At 41.0% G+C, this 18,456-nt stretch overlaps 1 protein-coding gene across 2 annotated transcripts in view; it reads right to left on the bottom strand.

Moving 5' to 3' along the window:
* TAF4B (TATA-box binding protein associated factor 4b) overlaps positions 1 to 1,336 on the bottom strand; it is a 71,187-nt gene extending 69,851 nt beyond the window's left edge. The window contains exon 1 of one of the 2 annotated variants that reach the window (XM_030266113.4): positions 794 to 1,336. In XM_030266113.4, the coding sequence (XP_030121973.4) occupies positions 794 to 1,055 (262 nt within the window). In that variant the 5' untranslated portion in view covers positions 1,056 to 1,336. The remainder of the gene's footprint in view (positions 1 to 793) is intronic. The other variant, XM_030266114.4, reaches the window with a different exon arrangement.
* Positions 1,337 to 18,456: the final 17,120 nt, after the last annotated feature.

The following is an 18,456-nucleotide window of genomic DNA, read 5'->3' as shown; positions in this document are numbered from 1 at the left end:
TAGATGTCTGTATCAGCATTGAGCAATTCCTACTTTATTTTCACTGCTGCTATAGGAAGCACATCTATAAGGGCAGTATCTCTCCGAACCCTGATGTTTCACACAGAGGGTTTATAGAAAAAAAGGGTTTCAAGGAGCAACACGTAATATCAACTCTGTCCTCTTTAGGCACGGCAGTATTTTGTTCCGTGAACAGTCGCATCGGCCTGGTTGTGCCAGTGACAAAAATTCCCGCGGGACCGCCCGGTCGGAGGCGAGTGCGGGGGGCCTGACCCCTCCGTAAGTTACGGAGCCGCTCTGCAGCCGCCAGCCCACGCTCACACCCCCTCCCCGAGATACTCCTTCATCCAAGTTCCACTAAAGCCTCGAGCAGTCTTTTTCAAGTCACATATAAGGGCAACTTAGCTGAGTTTTTGGTTACTTCTGCTCTTCGTGCTATCCACCAAAGTAAGAAGTTGCCTTTATCCAGAGACTTCCAGATTCATCCTCCAGACAGGCTGTAAGCATCCCCAGGGCTACCCGACTGAGTCTGGTCTCAGTGCCCATGCCCGCAAGGCAGACGCACACGCCGGTTCCCAAAAGTTTGGGGCAGACAAGCAGCCCGAAACACGCACCGCCACTACATCACCCCCACCCCCGCCGTCCTTCGCCACGGCTCGTCCCCAGCAGCAAGGGCAGCGCGGCGGGCTCCGTCCTGCCCACCGCCCCCCCGGCAGCGACGACCGCGACACGCCGGCTAAGTCGCGACACGGGACATGCCCGCAGCTGGGGCAGCCCGGGAGGGATCACTCACCTGGGGGCAGCTGCAAGTTGGCCGGCAACTGGAGGGCGGCCGTGGGCGGCCCCTTGGGCGCCACCGGCCGCGGGACGCCGGGAGCGGCCCCCCTCACCGCCGGGGTCCCCGCGGGACGCGGCGGGGCGGCAGCGGGGCCGCCGGGCACAGCGGCGGCGTGGCTGCCCCGCTCGGGCGCCGAGCCCGCGGCTGGGGCGCTGGCGGCCGCCTGCTCCGGGTGCCCGCCGGGCATCAGCCTGACGGGGGCCGCCGAGGCGCTCATGGAGGAGGAGGCGGCGGGGGGACGGGGGGCGGCCGCGTCGCGCAGAGCCCCGCGGCGCCCCGCAGCATCGCGGGCGGGGGGCGCTCAGGCGGTGCCCCGGCCGGCGGCTCGCCCGCGGAAACACATGGCAGCGCCGCTCCTCCGGCTCCCGGGCGCCGCGCACGTGGGCCCGGCCGGCCCGGCCTCCCCTGCCGGCGGCGGGAGGGAGGGAGGGATGGGAGGAGGGAAGAAGGGCGGTCCGATGCCGCCAGCGCGTCCTACTGCGGCGGCGCCCGGCCCGGCCCCGCCGCCCCTTTCAGCCCGCCCGTGTTTATGGAGCCATGCGGACTCCAGCGGCCGTGGCGCGTTGAAGTTGGCGGCAGCGAAGAGAGTCCGGGCGGGCGGAGGGGGACGCGCCCGGAGCCCCGGGATGGGGGCGAGGCGTGGGTGGCCGCGGCAGAACCGCGGAGCTGCTCCTCCCGCCCTGCCAGCCTCCGGCCCGCCTACCTGCGCCAGACCACCCCCGGCTGTACCTGGGCTGCAGGTGCCCTTGGGCTTCCATTCAAAACAGGAGCGGCTCCGGCAAGTGTGAGAGTTCATCGTGTCGTGATGGGAACTTGCTGACAGACCGAGGCGGCGAGGCCAGCGCGGATCTGTATGGATGAAGGGGACAGCGTTGTCCCGTTTGACCTTCGTGCCCGGGGCTCGACTTGAAGAAAGGCTGAGTGAGGACGTGGAACTCAGTCCCCCTTGTAAAGCAAGGGTGATGCTGACAGAATACACACGACACAGCTCTAAAAACAAATTTTAGAATATAATAGAAAGGTTTTGCAACTGTGATATGGAACTCAGCATGACCTTCAGTAATTCTGCTTTGAGCTCGTTGTGTATTGTAGCCGAGTCTAGATTAAATTTCAGTACGTTCTGAAGCATATTAATGCACATGCTTTATTTTATGCATAAAATTTAAGGAGTATTGCTTATAACTACCCAAACTGAGCACAACATAAGCAATTACAAAATACAGGGCCTATCGTATGGTTCATGAAAGCGGTACAAAAAACTCGAAGTCCAAAAAATATTAGGAGAAAAAAAAAATTATTCTTGTATTAAACTTCCCTTGCAACTATGTTTTTTCAGATAGAAATGTAGGCAAGAAAGGTAAAGACTCCTCTTTTTGGCCATTTTGAGTAACAACTTTGCTTGATTCCACAGCATTAGTGCTTTATATTGCTGTCAGCAGCAACAGAAACAGAGAAGAGAAATTGCTCACCTCTTGCCATGCCTACTCTCTTCCAGAACAAATGAACCCAAAATCTCAAAGAGGTGGCAGCAACAATGGTCAGAGTTTCCAAGTGTCAGAACAAGCTAAGAAGATGTTGAAAAATAAGAGGCGGTAACGTAAGAGAGAGCATCCTCTGTGCTTTCTACAGCTCTGCCAAGTTGGACCAAATTACATCACTTCTTACACATATGAAGCTGTGTTACGCACATAAAGTAACAACCAGGGTACAGTGAGTTACCTCCTACATGCCAAAGGATGCACAGAGACCAGGAGAGAGGGATTCTTCAATTTCAGCGAAGGCCAGCAGTGACTGATGGCAGAAGGGATGAGGATGCAAAGCAAGGCATCATGTTTATTATTCTTGGACTTCAAGAAGAATGGAGTTGGCTTCTTGCTTAAAGCTAAGTTTTTATCTTCTTTCAGCCATTGAACTTTAGAGGGAATCTCTGAGACCCCATGCAAATGCTCAGCAATGAAAGTGCATCTGAAAGAGGCAAAAAGAAACAGCTAAAGACAACAGAAGTGTATGCACCAAAGCTGCAAAGCAGTGTGTGAAAATGAGAAATAGAAAATACAGCATAGTGAGAGAAAAAAATACACAAATCAAGGAGCGAAGGAAGCAATATGGAATGCATTACAAGAAAAGGCATAACACAATTGCAATAAAGAGGGAAAAAAAAAAAAAAGTTAAAGTGCCAGAAGTATCCTCTCCAAAAAAAGCAGAGGGCACCCATCATTGTATGAAACTGCACAGGAAATAAGAGTCCTTTTCCCACACTGGAAATGTGTCATCATTAAACAGAGGTCAGTATGCACTCTTTATTAACATAGTTAAGAGAAATACAAAAAGTCATTCAGAATAAAAATGAACAAAGGATCTGGAACTTGAAAGCTGTTTTCATAACTGAAGAGGTTACAGCACATGTAAGGAAGTTACTTTTGTCATTTCCTGGAGATTTGGGGTTTTTAAAAATCTCTATTCTCTTGGGTAAATGTCACCATCAAAAAAAAAAAAAAAACCACCCCAAAAAATCCAAAAACCAAGCATTGAAAAACTCTCAATTAAGTCATCATTCTTGTCTATGCTCTTTTTTTCCCACTAGACCTTATCTAAGGGATACTGCTAAACATGGTAATTGCTTTCCAAAGCCAGCTGAAGATGCATCTAACCATGTAACTGTGTCTTCCATGAAGACCCGGCCTTGGCAAACTGACCTGCTTTACTACTTCAAATAACCCATGAATGGGTGCATCTGACATTCATATAGATGTCCTTTCTTTACCTTCCAGGCACAAGAAAGCATTACAGCAAACAGCAGCTCAGATTTCCTTTCCAGGAGCTATTAGGTTAGATAGATACTGCCTGTAATTGCTTTGCATAACCTGTTTCCAACAGCTGAGACCTTCACAGTGCACACTGAATCAGTCTGTGCTGTTCTAAACTTTCTGGAGGCTTTCAAATAGCATATTTAAAACACAAACCACCCTCCATAAAGCCACTTGCCCTCCAAAATTTTTATCCACACACCAAGCCTTAACTCTTCCAAAGATGGACCTTTTTAAGTCCTTAGGTGTTAAGCCAGTTTCACATACAGCAATATGGTTTCAGCTTCCTATAATCCTATCAAATCTATTTAGTATGCTTCAAGGTTTGTTTTTTTGGTTTTTTTTTTTTGTCCATGATTCTTTTTACAAAAGTTTTATATTCTCTTATTTGGAAATTCAGGAATATAATACATGAGCAAAAAGACTAAGTAAGGGGAATGAAAGTTGTAAACATGTATATATTTACTAATGAAAACAAAGTAAAATCACAGATAGCTATTTAATGTCAGCAGTAAACACACCTGCATTTTGGTTGCAATTTCAGTAGATTTGTTTGTTTGTTTGTTTATAGTCAGAGATAGTCTGCCCTGGTTTTTGTCTTGACTGATGATCTTTTCATGGAGGTACCTCTTTTGGATATTCAGGTCACAATGTATATACAGATTTGAATAAATCAAAGTCTTTGTTACATGAGGTATAATACCTTGCAGTTTTAAAACCTTATAAAACATTTAAAATAACACAGGAAGGTATAATAAAAAAAATTGGGCATATATTTTTATACTGTTACATGACATAAAGCTTGGTTGACTATACTGAGCTACTAATAGCAAGAGAGCTAACAGTGAGGCATGTGAAGTCCCAGCAGAAAAATTCCTGTCTGGCTGTGCACCTGCAGTGCCAGCTGATTTGAGGAACCCCAACCTACATCACAGAGTCATTATACATAGATACATTTATGTTGGAGAAGACCACCAAGATCATCAAGTCCAACCATTACCCTGCACTGCCAAGTCCATCACTAAACCTTGTCCCTCAGTACCACACGTACAGATTGTTTCAATACCTCCAGGGATTATGACTGAACCACTTCCCTGGGCAGCCTGTTCCAATGCTCAGCAGCCCTTTCAGTGAAGGAATTTTTCCGAATCTCCAATCTAAGCTTCCCCTGCACAATCTGATGCCATTTCCTCTTGTCCCATCACTTGTTACTTGGGAGAAGAGACTCATCCCTCAACCTCCTCTTCTCCCAGCAACTCCCGTAGCCATTCCTCAAACAACTTGTGCTCCAGGCCCTTCCCCAGCTTCATTGTCCTTTTCTAGACGTGACCCAACACGTCCATGTCCTTCTTGTTGTGAGGGGCCCAGAACTGAACACAGGATTTGAGGTGCAGCCTCACCAGTGCTGAGTACAGGGGGACAATCACTGCCCTGGTCCTGCTGGCCACACTACTCCTGATACAGGCCAGGGTGCCGTTCTTGGCCACCTGGGCACAGCTGGCTCATGTTCAGCTGGAAGTGACCTGGTGAGGTGGGAAGGTCTAGAAAGCACATGCATCTCACACGCTTTGCTCTAAGTGAGAAAGATAGATCAGAAAACAAAGTGAACAAAGGAAGAAAGAACAGAAGAATGGGCATGAGTGATAGCCGTGAGGAACTGAAAATAAACAGTAACAGGAAACAGGTGCAGTAAAAATGCCTCTACAAAAGAGATGAACAAATTAAACCTTAGCCATTGGGCACAAATATATTCACAACAGAACACAGAATAAAACCAATTGATCTCAGACTTAATATGCTAAGAATTACAGAATTATACTATGAAATTATACTGGATACCACTTGCTATCCAGTAAAACTCACTCAAAGAAAAGAGTTTTATCACTCACGCTGCAGTGGCCTATAATAATACAGCATTGTGTAAGGTGACATTGCTATTTTATTTATTTATTGATATTGCTCATGAATAATGTACAGTATTGCAACACTTAGTAAATGAAACAGAACACAAATAAGATCTTTACTGGACTCATAGTACCACTGAGCAGTAATTAGCCCATTTGCAAAAATTAAAATAAAAAAGGAGGAAAAAAGATGTTCTGACAGATTTTACATATCATGTACCACCACTAACCCAGGCCAATCATCAGCTTCTGTAAAACATATCAGTAATCTTTTGTGGGAAATATATGTGTGAGGGAAAAAAGCCTCTTTTTACACAGCTCAAGCATATCGGAAGTAGCACAACCCTAGCTCCATCATGTTTCAGGAAAAACACAAAACTCAGCTTAGACAGAAACAAGTTCAATTCAGCAAATCTGTGCACTGTGGACAATTAGTACCTCTTAGGGCTTCAAAAACATTATGCTGTCATAATTGTTCTGTCACTTAGATATTTTTCCCTTCTCTGCTTCTCTAACTTGCATTTCAGTTTCTTTTGCATTAAAAATCTGAGTAAAACAAAATTATTAATGCTCTGGATTTCCATTTCTGATGCTCCAATCTATTTTTCCTTTATCCTCACAAGTATCACATTGTAGGAGACTATTGCTGAAGAGGTGTGTTATATTTCCACTTTCTCTATGCTAGCATATAATGTCTCAGATTAAGCAGGTGCATGTTTTTTAGCTGAACTGCTGGTCTTCCACTGGGAATTCATATTTTGGTTCACAAAGAGCATAAAAGCATAGAAAGCTAATGATTTCTGAACCTGGAACTGCAATCTTTTTTCCTTGTTTTCGTTCCATAGATAATTAAAAGAAGCTGGTTTACTTGATCAAAACGTGCCTGAAAAGAATACCTGTATTTATCTTTTTTTTCCTTTTGGTCATTAATAAAAAGATTGAGATTTTTTTCCCTTCCTCTTCCTTCCCTCCCATTGTTCTCATATTTGAAGGGGGAAAGAGGGGTATTTTAAACTTTGAACAAATGTTAAAACTGAAAAATGAGTCTAATTTCAAAAGCATTAATGCAAAGCAAATTGTTTGCCCTATCTAAACATTTGGGAAAATGCATTTACATATTGTTCCCTCCCCTATTGTTCCCTCCCCTATTTTTTCTGTGCTGTTTCTGAAACATCCAAATCACAGTCACTTACTGTATCATACTGGGAGAGAGGAATTGTATACTGAATTTCAAAGTACACACTCATTAAAATTTGTTATTCAAGCTGAATACCTGGAGACAGACAATACCCTCTGGTGCTCCATCATCCTCATTGTAAATAAATAAATAAATAATCCTGATGTTCAACATCACTTCCTGTGCTTCAATTTAAGCCTGTTACTTCCAGTCTTGTCACTGAACACCACTGGCGCTGTCCTCTTCGTACCCTCCCATCAGATATTTATAGATATTTATCTCCATGAGCCTTCTCTTTTCCAGGCTGAGCAGTCCCAACACTCTCAACCTTTCCTCACAGGTGAGATGCTCCAGTCCTTTCATCATCCTTGGGGCCCTTTGCTGGACTCTTTCCAGTACATCCATGTCTCTCTTGTACTGGGGAACCCAGACTGGAATACAGCACTCCAGGTGTGTCCTCACCAGTGCTGAGCAGGGAAGAGAGTTTGTCTTCCTTTAACCTGCTGGCAGTACTTTATAGAGGTAGTATTACAGTAACTATTATGAAAAATGAGAATTCTGCATTCTGATGATATTTTAATGCAAAATTTTTTATACATAATATAGCCAGTATCTTCAACCTGTGATGGAAACAGAAGCTATTTAGGTACAAAGGGACAACAAAATGTCAGAAACTCTGTGGTAAGGATCACTATAGCATAAAACACTGCTTCAATTTTCATCATTTTCAAAGCCAATGATAATGTCTTAGACAACCCCCACAAGTAGCATGTTGCCATACACCTTCTTACACTGCTTCCTGCATGAAATGCTCCCAACAGTGTCTTACACTATTATAAATCAGCAGCAACCATTATAGCTCCCAGCTCTATCAATCTACAGAGACACTACAAAAGTCACCTAACATTGTACCACCAGATGTTAGGGGAGATTTCATACATCAAGTTGAATGCACAGGTGTCACCTGGAATAATTTTTGTGAGAAGATTTTGCATACCATTTATATAATTGTTTCCTATAGAGTTATTAATGCATACCTGGGATGGTTGGTTTCTCCTTATCATTGCAAGTTCAATGTTTTTTCCACCAGATTTCACAGTGTAGCATACAATGAAATCATTAAAACAAGTACATTTACCAAGTATTTTGCATTTTCATGAAGGAAAGAGGCCCAGGCTTTTCTTGAAAGCTTTTGGCATGCACTTAGTACTGGATGGCTTCTTAGCTATTGATGGTGTCTTTTGAATGCCTGGAGCAACTTTGGGGTATTTCTGTCCAAAAACTCTTACTCAGCTATAGCATTGCCACCAATTGCAGATGACAGAAGGGAAGTTGCCAATCTCACCACAACATACATGAACTTACCTGCTTAAATTGATCTTAGAAAGGCTCACGTACATTTTGCAAAGGGACTCCCTCACAGTCACTATGCAACATGTAGTGCACAACTTTTCTGTCTGCCAGGTCAACCATTTCCCCTTGCAGCTTGTAGTTAGACTCTGATAATGTTCCAGTACTTCATCTTAGGATATATAGAAATATAAGTATATGAGAGCAGCAGTTCTCAACTATTTTTATGCCACATGTCTTTTTCTTTGGCAACTTGTTTGCCAAAATCTCCTCTGATCAACAGCTATGGAAAGCACAAAAACTTAAATCCTTTAACACACTCCTGTGAGCAACAGTTGAAGGAACTCAAATTCTGTCCATGGGTAGAAGCATTCCGAGTAAGCTGGGATGCAGACTATTTCACTAACCCATGTAGATCTATATTCAGCATTTTAGGAATGTCATGGCTGAGTTAGGCAGGGTTTTTTTGCAAAAACAGACAAGAAGTTCTATTTGAAAGAGCTGCAAAGTTTGGTACATACTTATTTACATTAGAGAAGAAAAGAAGGCATGCACGGGGTTTCTCACAAATGGAATTCCAAACTTTTCCCAGTTTCATTGGCATCTAAATCACTATCAGCTTCCTACTGAATTGAAGATTGTCCTCACATGGTCTAATGTGCAAGACCAGCTTCTAGTGCTGTGTTTTCTTTTCTTACATTATCTAGAGAATAGATATTTGTAGTGGTTCAATTATTATCTTTCCCACCCTGAAGTTTAATAATAAAAAAATATACTAATATAATAGCACTAAAAAATGCCAGTAGCATTTGTTCATTTAGAAGAGGGGCAGAAGGTGGACAGAAGCTTCACCCAGGTTTACTGAAGAACTTATTACAACCATTTTCACCTGTGCCATGATTTTTCAATAAATGGTATCCCTGGTGATCCAGCTGCCAACACACGCTCACCCATCCTGAAGACAAGCATCATACATCATCATTTTTAAAAACTAAAATCAGAATGGCAAGAATGGTGTTCTGCACTGTTTACAGTGTGGAAAAAAAAAAGTCTATTCAGAGGATGGGAAAAGCAGATGGGGCAAGGGCTTCCCTGCTTTCTCTCTTTTGGGAATTAAGCAGAGAACGTGAAAAGTAATCCAATTAACTGTACTCTTGAGGAAAAAACTAAGGAATAAGAGGAAAGTACAGGCAGGTCCCAGAAGGACAGGGAGCCAAGGAGGTGTGATGGGCACATCAGAGTATAGATCAGTAGAAGACTGCAAAGTTAAACACCACCACTTGCATTGGTAAGTAACTATGCTACTCTATGCTTACCTTGGGAAAAATAAAACCACACAAACAAACATGCAGTACTTAAGAAAGGAGAAAATAAGGAATTAGGATTCGCCATTACCTTTTGTCCATAATCTCCAAGTTAAGTGCCCAAATCTCTGAGCAAAAAGGAATCAAGAGAGAGATAATAGTAACAGCAATAATGGCTACCACCTGGCAAATTATCAGAAAGCAACTTTCCACACCAAGGTTCTTAAGTAGAGACAACACAAAGTGTATACTTACTTACCAGTTCTAGCAACTACTTCAAAGCATCAATAACATTAAGGGATTAAAGAAAATTGGCAAAATTGATAAATTGATAAAGCTGGCATATCAACACAGTAATGAGAAGTACTTATGTAATAAAACTACCCACTTGGAAATAATGATAGGTCAACACAGAAGTGATTAGCACAATTCAACCTTGATATTTTTTATTTCATTGGTGGACAAAAGCAGGGAAATTAATGAAATACACAGAACATATATAAAATTAATGTAAGCCTTTTAAGGATACTTATGTCCTTCAGTCCTTTGCCTCAAAGCCAAAGGCCCTTGATTTTGCCTTCACCAAGGCACATACTCTTAAAGGTCTGGAGGAGTTTTAATTCTAAAGAAAAATTGTTCCGATTTATTCATAACCAAAGAATGGAAGCAATTACAAAATGTGCTGATGCACTATTTTCCTCCCTCCTCTTCTCCTACTAAGTCTCACCAAAGAGAACTAATTAAAACTGATCAGTGAAGGTGGACACCCACTGTGCACTGGGGAGACAAATCCAGTGCAGCAACTTGCAGCTGCCTTAGCTATACCTATACCAGAACAGAAAGGTCATCAGGCACTGGAGCATGCTCATCTCTATTTCTTCAATGGTCTCTGGCACACATTGGGAACCTGCAGCCAAGGCACAGCTGATCCATTCTGGAGGCAAGGAGATTCTGGTTTGAAAACGGGCTCAAGGACAAAACTTGGTCTTCAGCAGTTTTGTTCACTAGTGAAGAGGCACCCCATCAGCTCAGGCACTGTAAGAGCTTTCAGAATCTACTAAGCACAAATTCAGCAATGAAATTACTCCACTGGATTACAGTGGTAAATACTTGATGGACTGAGTACAAAGTATGGACAACACCAGCTGCTGTCAGGTGTGACTATTCCTTTAGCCAGAGGATTTCCTCAGCCAGCTTCCATACCTCTTCATGATACTCACCATTATCTGACACTTTTAAGCAGAAACCCAAAAGTGTCAAACTTTATCTACTAAAGTTACAACACAGTGTGTGATGTATTCTGCTGTGGCTGGACCCTCAAGAGTCAGGCTACGGTGCTTTCAATCACTATTGTGGCACCAGCAGTCAGGTCTGCATAATCATAATGGTCTGACCCCCAAAAAAGGAATGTTAAATCTCCTCCCGCAACTACTTCCTTCACACTTCCTTTCTCTCACAGGTACGGGATACATTTGGCTGCCCACTGAAACAATGCAACAAGAAAGTGAAGGGTTTTTTGGTTGGTTTTTTTTTTTTTGTTTTGTTTTGTTTTGGGTTTTTTTGTTTGTTTTTTTTTTTTTTCCTGGGAGGTTGGTGAGCTGAGTCAACTGACAAGGGCTCCAAAGCAGCATCAGAAAGGGTACCAGGGAGAAGATGACAATGCTTAGGACAGAGTAGGACAGAGCAGAGGCAGGAGGAAGAAGTGCCACCACCCAGTAGCACACACTAATATTTAGACTAATCTAAGTCAGTGCTGTGGCTTTACTCTTTGAATTGCCTTTTCTTCCAAGTCTGTGTCTCTCACCTGGCCTGGGTGAGACACTGCAAGAAGCCTTCTCTGGTTTTCCTGGCTTATCTCTCTGCCCTGCAGGGCTTGCAGCCTGGTTTACCACACCCCAGCCAGGCAGCAAGGCTAGCACAGAAGTGACAGTGGCAGAGCACAGCCTGGGGTAAGACCTTTGCCTTGAGGTGCCAGGTGGCAATGACCAGTTGTTTTAGGGGTGCCATGGAACTGTACAGGGGGATGATATGCATGCTCTAGGTAGTTCTGCTAACTGTCTGCTGAGCTTCCATGCAGTTTTGCCTTCATTCAGTTCTCATCTGAAGAAAAATATTCCTTGTGGTGGCAAATGTTCTAAAGCGCTGGCTTATTTATGTTTGGAAGAGGGGTCTCTTTTAAGAGATGGACTTGTCAAGAGGCAGCAGCTCGGGCAGGGGAGAAGGACAGCAGCAGAGATTTAAGCCCAAAGTTGAGTTCCAAGTCTCCAGAAATATTTCCAATATCCTCCTCATCTGTTTTGATGAATTTTATCTGTACGTTAGCATTTCCTGTCCCTTTCAGTCTGCCTATTGCCATTGGAATTAGTAAAGAGCAACTTCTGCTATCCAAGTGGCTTGCTCCTAATAAAAAGATGCAAACAGACACCTAAAAGATGATTAAAAAAAAAAAAAAAGGACCACTAATTTTGCAAAATCAAAAAATCAAAATGATTCCCACTGGCCCCATAAGAATCCCTTGGTCATATTCAAAACAGTTGTGTAGAAGCCTTCATGTCCTAGTTCTAACGTCCCAAACCACAGTGTCCATCTTCACAATATTCTTCATAAATTCATAGTTATTAAATTATCTTCATAATTCAATTTTATTCAAGTTATTCAATTATCTTCATATATTCAATATTCATAAATTTAATTTTAAAGGTCTCCTACGTACCATATACCTGCAAGGCAACATACTGTGGTGCAGTAACTGGTAACAATACCTGCAAAAGCCAAACAGGTGTGATCAACCAGTGCACACATTATCCTCACACTTCTTTCCTCTTGAAGTTTGGTAACATTTTTGTTTTCATATACCAAACACAGCCCTCAAATTCCATCCTGTGAAGTAAGGATAAATTTTTCTTATCCAAATATTTATTTATGTTATGCAGAGGAGATGTTGTAATAATAAGCCTTTTCACAAGGACATTGGCAAACAGTTATCTGGAGGCTGTGTCATCCTCCCCAAATTAGAAATAATAATAATGTCTGACACCTGTTAAAAAGGAAAAATTCTGAAAAGTTTTGAAGTTGCAAAAGTTGTGGTTTACAAAAACAGTAGAGATAGGCAGCTCCTAGACAAAAGGCTTATAACCAAGTAGAAAAGAAAGGAAATAGGGTGGTTACAGACATGAGAGCCCAGGCAGATAACTAGTCAGCACAGATCAATGTGGTGAGTAGTATTCGCATTATATTCACTGTTTATAGGTGTAGTCATGGCTACAATCTTCTAAACGTTAACTGCTGACAAAGAAGGTTAAAGCTGCTCCACTCTTCTGCCCTGGAATAATTTTCCCTTGCTTTGATATTGAAACTCATCTGCTCCCAATCTGTGAAACTGATCAGGCAGAAAAGCGCTTTTAAAGAAAGACAATTGGTTTTCTGCCAATTTAACTTCCTTAAACATCTCGCTACATGATCAGACAAGTAAAAGTGATGGCACAGGAGACAGAGCGGGAACACAAGTGAGTGTAGAGGGGACTGAAGGAAAAACAAGAATTTTGGTAAAAGCTTGCTGTGAGGTTTACTTATCTGTAAGGTAATACCAGACTGCAACTTAAACACTGTCACTGGTGTCATAAGTATTTTGGTGGGGATGAGTTTTGAAGGCAGATGCACTACAGAGATTTATGAGAAGTGGAAGGAAGGGGAAGGGAAAGGGAAAGGGGAAGGGAAAGGGAAAGGGGAAGGGGAAGGGGAAGGGGAAGGGGCAGCTGCTGCTTTGAAAAGTTCTGAGAGAGACTAATGGAATGAAAGTTAGTCAACATCTCAAGAGCAGATAAGAACTCTGTTGCTTTCTCAGTTATTTGAGGCTCAGCACTTCCCCTCATAAAGCCTTTTTCTTAGAAGATGCAAATAAATAAAAAGGAAAACTGACCAGCACCATGTCAGATCTGACAATGGACTGAAGAAATTAAATGAATGATAGGATCAGTGATAAACTGATCCTAAAGGATTTTGAGCTGAACATCTCAAGCATGATTGAAATACAACATAAGCAACCTCTCCCTTGCTTAGTCAGTCTTCCTCAAAGATACTCTCCTACTGAATTGATGTAAAAGAGGGCTTACAGGAACACATATAGTTCTTTCCTTGCAGAAATGTATCCAGCACTCAAGAAAAAGAATCTCTTTTAGTACACTACATACAAAACTCATCCCTTTTTTACCCAACTTTCTTATGAAAATATTCTCCTTATCATTTACCTAAGATCAGAGCTATGGTGTATCACAACCAACGTAAAACTTTGCAATTTTTGTGAGTATTTTATATAAAGTACACACAAGCTAAAATATTACCTGCACAAATGTAGAAAAGGATGTATTATTTTAAAAGACATCAGCTGATATTTTGGTCATTTAAGAAGAATAACAGGCTATGATTTCATACTTCTAATATAAAATATTTGCTCTTTTCAAAAGTCCAAATCAATAGGTACATATAATCTAGCCATCAATTATAGTTGTTTTACAGCTCATAAAACTTCTATTTTAAAATATGCCAGCAAAGAGGTTTTATAAACAGTTTCATGTTACATGTCAGTCCACTAAAATTTTGTCCTTTGTTCTAGCCATAAAATTCTTTACATTGCTTAGAAAAATTAGGTCTAAACCAATAAATATCAATAAACATAGAAGGTTTAATCTGCTTATCCTCACCAGATTTTATCATTCTCTCTTCCACTTGGCTGTCTTTGTCATAATTTCTGATGAATTCAAGTTTTTTTTGTTTCCTTTCTCCAGAGAGCAAGTTTTTTTTGTTTCCTTTCTCTTCATTCATGGCTTAAAATTTACCATCTCTAATGAACCTTCCAAGTTGATGCTGACCAAGTACTATGAGGAATTCTGAGAAAGACAAAGAAAAATAAAATCCATGCATAGTATTTTCAATAGATACATAAATATTGAGTCCTACAAAAGATAATTATCCCAAACTGAATTATTCCCACTAGCTAAATCAACATGGTAAAATGATGCATCATGGATGGCAGAATCAAAGGCTCACTTGGAATGACTAAGGAAGAATAGAGCACTTATGAGTAGCAAAGAGCAAAATGGGGTAATGAATTTATTTGAGCAATAGTACTTATTCCTTCATAAATATATACATACTAATAGCTAGACTGTGATGTATCTAGAAAATTGCACAAAACCGCATTTTGTCATTACTCTAAGACTAGTACTATTTAATAATGAAGGTTATAGTCTAGGGAAAAAACTTTCTTATTCTTATAGAATCAACATAAAAGAGGCCTAAGTTATTATTATGGCCCACATTCCCATCAGCAAGGCTTCTAATTAGTCTTTTAACTTACAAATTTTCTTACTGATAGCGACAGCAAACTCAACTTGATTTCCAGACTGACTTAATAGTAAGATATATTGCTATTTTAATTGGAAAAGGATATATTTCAATTATGGGATAACACTTTTTTAAAGTATCTTTTTGCATGAGAGTCATGCTTTAAAATTTCATGCTGAATAAAAGGAAAAGAGAGTGGTAAAAAGCATTGTTACATCCATAATAGAAATCAACATAGATACTATTTTTTTCTATGTTTTCTCTTGTTTTTCCTGTTTTTCTCTGCCTTGGGACCCTCTTTTACAGACTGTACTCACACAAAGCATCTTCCCTCCCTCCTTTTTGCTCCTTCTTGAAAAGAAACACACATGCAGAGATGCAAGGGGTCTGCATAGATGAACATGAGCAAGGAGCTCCTGACAAAATCCAAACATAAAATGCAGTTTACCAGAGGCTGGTAAGGACAGGCGATCTAGAGGAATAATACAGAAATACTGTCTGAGCAGAGAGGGGTATTTTAATAGTGTCAGCTTTAGTTAAGTCTTTAGACATTACCTCCCACAACAGTCTCATAGGCAAGCCGATGGAGCACAGACTAAAGAAATGTACAGTGAGGTGTACTGAACATTTGTTGAACCGTTAGTCTCACGGAGTTGGGATCAGCAGCACGGAGTCCAGCTGGGGTCAGTCAACAGTGATGCATCTCAGGAGTCACTGCTGGGGCCAATGATGCTCAACTTCTTCATTACTGACCTGAATTACAGCAGGGAATTGGATCCTCAACAAGTTCACAGATATTCCAGGAGTGAGAGTTGTTGATACACATTGATCTTGGATAACCTCCGTGGATTGAAGAAACAGTCAAACATGAACCATACGAAGTTCAACAAAGGGTAGAGCAAAGTCCTGCACCTGGGGAGAACCAACCCCATGAACCAGCTCATGCTGAGAGATGACTGCAGGAAGTACCTGGGAGTCCTGGTGGACAAGGTGGTTGTAAGCCAACAACGTGCCCTTGCCACAGAGGGCAAGAGCATCTTGGACAGCACTGGAAAGAGCATTGCCAGCAGAATTAGGGGAGTCTTCTTTACCTCATGGGATCAGAGTCTCTGAAAGGAAATTACACTCAACATAACCTGCACTTTCTCTTTCCCCTCAGGAGTTGATTGGAATTGTGACAAGGTGGAAGTCCTGCCCTCTAATTGTTCAGCCATCTCCTCTGTACTTCAGAAGGCAGATGCTGGAGATGATGCAGATGATGCAGAAGTAAGAGTCCCCAGAAGAACACTATAACTTTCCACTGCAAATGTGTTGCCTTTTACCAGATATGAAGTTTCAGTGATCTTCAAGATCACTGCTGCCTTTTCTTCAGTATGTCTTGGCAGTGTCTTCTCATGTTTGTCTTTTGAACGTTGCTTTCAGCTTTCAGGAACTGAAGAAGTTAGTGAACTGTAGCACTTTGCTTCTGTGCCATGGAATAAAATATTAACCTCTAAGAATACTTGAGGAATTTGCAGCTCTAAGGAGGCTTAGATTAGATGTTCTGCTATTTTTTATTTATAGCATATGTTCCTAGTAGCTGGAGATTCCCTTTTGAAGAATAAAATCAGGACATGGAAAGATTTTCTAACTGCAGATATTGCACTTACTCCCATTAGTGCAAACCGCTGAACCTGCTGTGAGCTTCTTTATTCTAAATATTTATATTTGCAGACTAAAATGACAAGTAGTAGAATAAAAGTTTAGCATCCCAATGATTTTTTGGGGGTTTGTTATTGCCCCTCTGGAATATGGCAGAGCCACCAATATCCTTGTAGTGTGCAGTGCTGTTTGAGAACTTCATTTTATACTGGAACATACAGGCTTGCATTTCAGGTGCTACTTTTTATTACTATTCCATACAATAGCCAATACAGAATAGAAATTACCAAATTCTGTGTGTGTGTGGGGGGGGAATCAGGTAAGAAGCTGGCAGAATAAATTCAAGACAAATTTATTCTGTTAGCATTATCCCTTTTAGGAAGCCAAAAGCACCATTTATCCTAAAAACCAGATATTGTTGTGTATTTTGATAACAAGTTGCTGGGTTTTAAATAAACAGAACTTGAGCATCAACCATTTACACAGGCAGACCTTAAAGTGCAAGCTTCATGTTGCCACATGATGAATTAACACAGAGACTGGGCATGTAGAAAATCCCAAAATAGTTATGAGATCACCAAGTTCAGTTGGTAAAGAAATACTAAACCAAAAATTGCATTTTTTTCCTTTTGCCATCTTCCTTTTTCATCTACTGAAAGACCCTTCTTCTTTAGGATCTGCTCTGTTACCTGATGGTATTGTTGATGTTACAAAAAGCCTAGATAAACACCTCCTTTATTTTTTAAATTTCAAGATGAAAAAGTAGTCTACTCTGAAAAATAGGCTTAAATTCACCACTATCCTATCTGTTAGCAGTAGATCCTGAGCTATCATCCATCCTTACTATAGCAAAGAAAATGGGTGTGTTGCTGTCAGTTGGAGTGAGTACAGAAAATTAGGTGCTCTCACCAAAAAAGATTTGTCTAAGAAACACCTGGCTCATAGGAAGAATTCTTAACTTTCATACCAAGACCTGCAGTCATTAAAGTTTTTAAGCAAGTGGTGCTACCATAAAATTTTTTGCTGTCCCTTTCTTACATATATAGCTACATAAATACTACATTTAAATTTTTTAAATTTAAAATGTACATTTGAGAATGTTAATGAATCAGCATTCTCTGTTTTCCTTCTTGTGGATGGAAATGTCCATGACTCTGTGGAAATTCAGATAATACAAGTGGCAGACAACAAGTTGTTACTAAGAAATATGAGTTGGAAACATAGGAAAAAGTCTTTCGGAAAAGGACTGATCCTTCTCTGTCTGAATACTTCTCTCTCCAAAAATTGTTACTTACTCAAATGCACACCGACAAAAAAGAAAGACTACACTGACAAAAGTTGGAATAGAGGTGGAAGTAAGATTTCATTGAAACATATTTGCATTTGAAACTCTTGATGATGACTGAGATTTATGCATCTAAATTACAATTAAATAATGTTAAGGTTGTGAGTAACTCACAAGAGCAAAGAAATGTGCAATTAAAGGGAAAATATACCATATGTCCTTTGATATCTAGACATATTGCAGTGCATTAAGGAAGTCATAAAAGAGACACCCTGTTGTGGTTATGTGTTCTGAGGCATGTGGCACATTTCCATTGTAGCTATCTATTTCCCTGCTTGTATGCATCTGTGCCATTATTTAAATGTTGATTTTGAATGTGAATTTCTCTTTGCATGGTCATAAAAGCCAGAGCTTCAGACTTGCTTTTTTCCATGTTTGTTTAGATTTGCTGCTATTTATGAATGTGGAAATCCAAAATGTTAAACACATGAATGAAAAAATATCACAAATAGCAAAAAAAAAAAAAAAAAAAAAAAGAATTTAATCCTCAGACAAAATGACTCAAAGGAGATAGTTTTAACAACTATGAATGAATAATCTTATATCTTTCCTCTAGAAACTGACAGAGTTGCATTTCAAACACTGCTCTCCTGTATTTTGCATGGAGCTAGGAATTACTAAAAAAAAATCAAAAAATCACAGCTAGTTTGGACCATCTGGGGAAATAAAATGGGAAATTACTGCTTTAGTTTTAAGGTTCCTCACCTGTGGCCTCCCACAAGTTTATCTTTTTTTTTTTTCCTCAAC

This window comes from Taeniopygia guttata, chromosome 2 (assembly GCF_048771995.1).
Source record: "Taeniopygia guttata chromosome 2, bTaeGut7.mat, whole genome shotgun sequence".
In the NCBI taxonomy this organism is placed as follows: Eukaryota; Metazoa; Chordata; class Aves; order Passeriformes; family Estrildidae; genus Taeniopygia; species Taeniopygia guttata.
The sequence above is the reverse complement of the archived record's forward strand: the minus strand, read 5'-3'. Positions and strand labels throughout refer to the sequence as shown.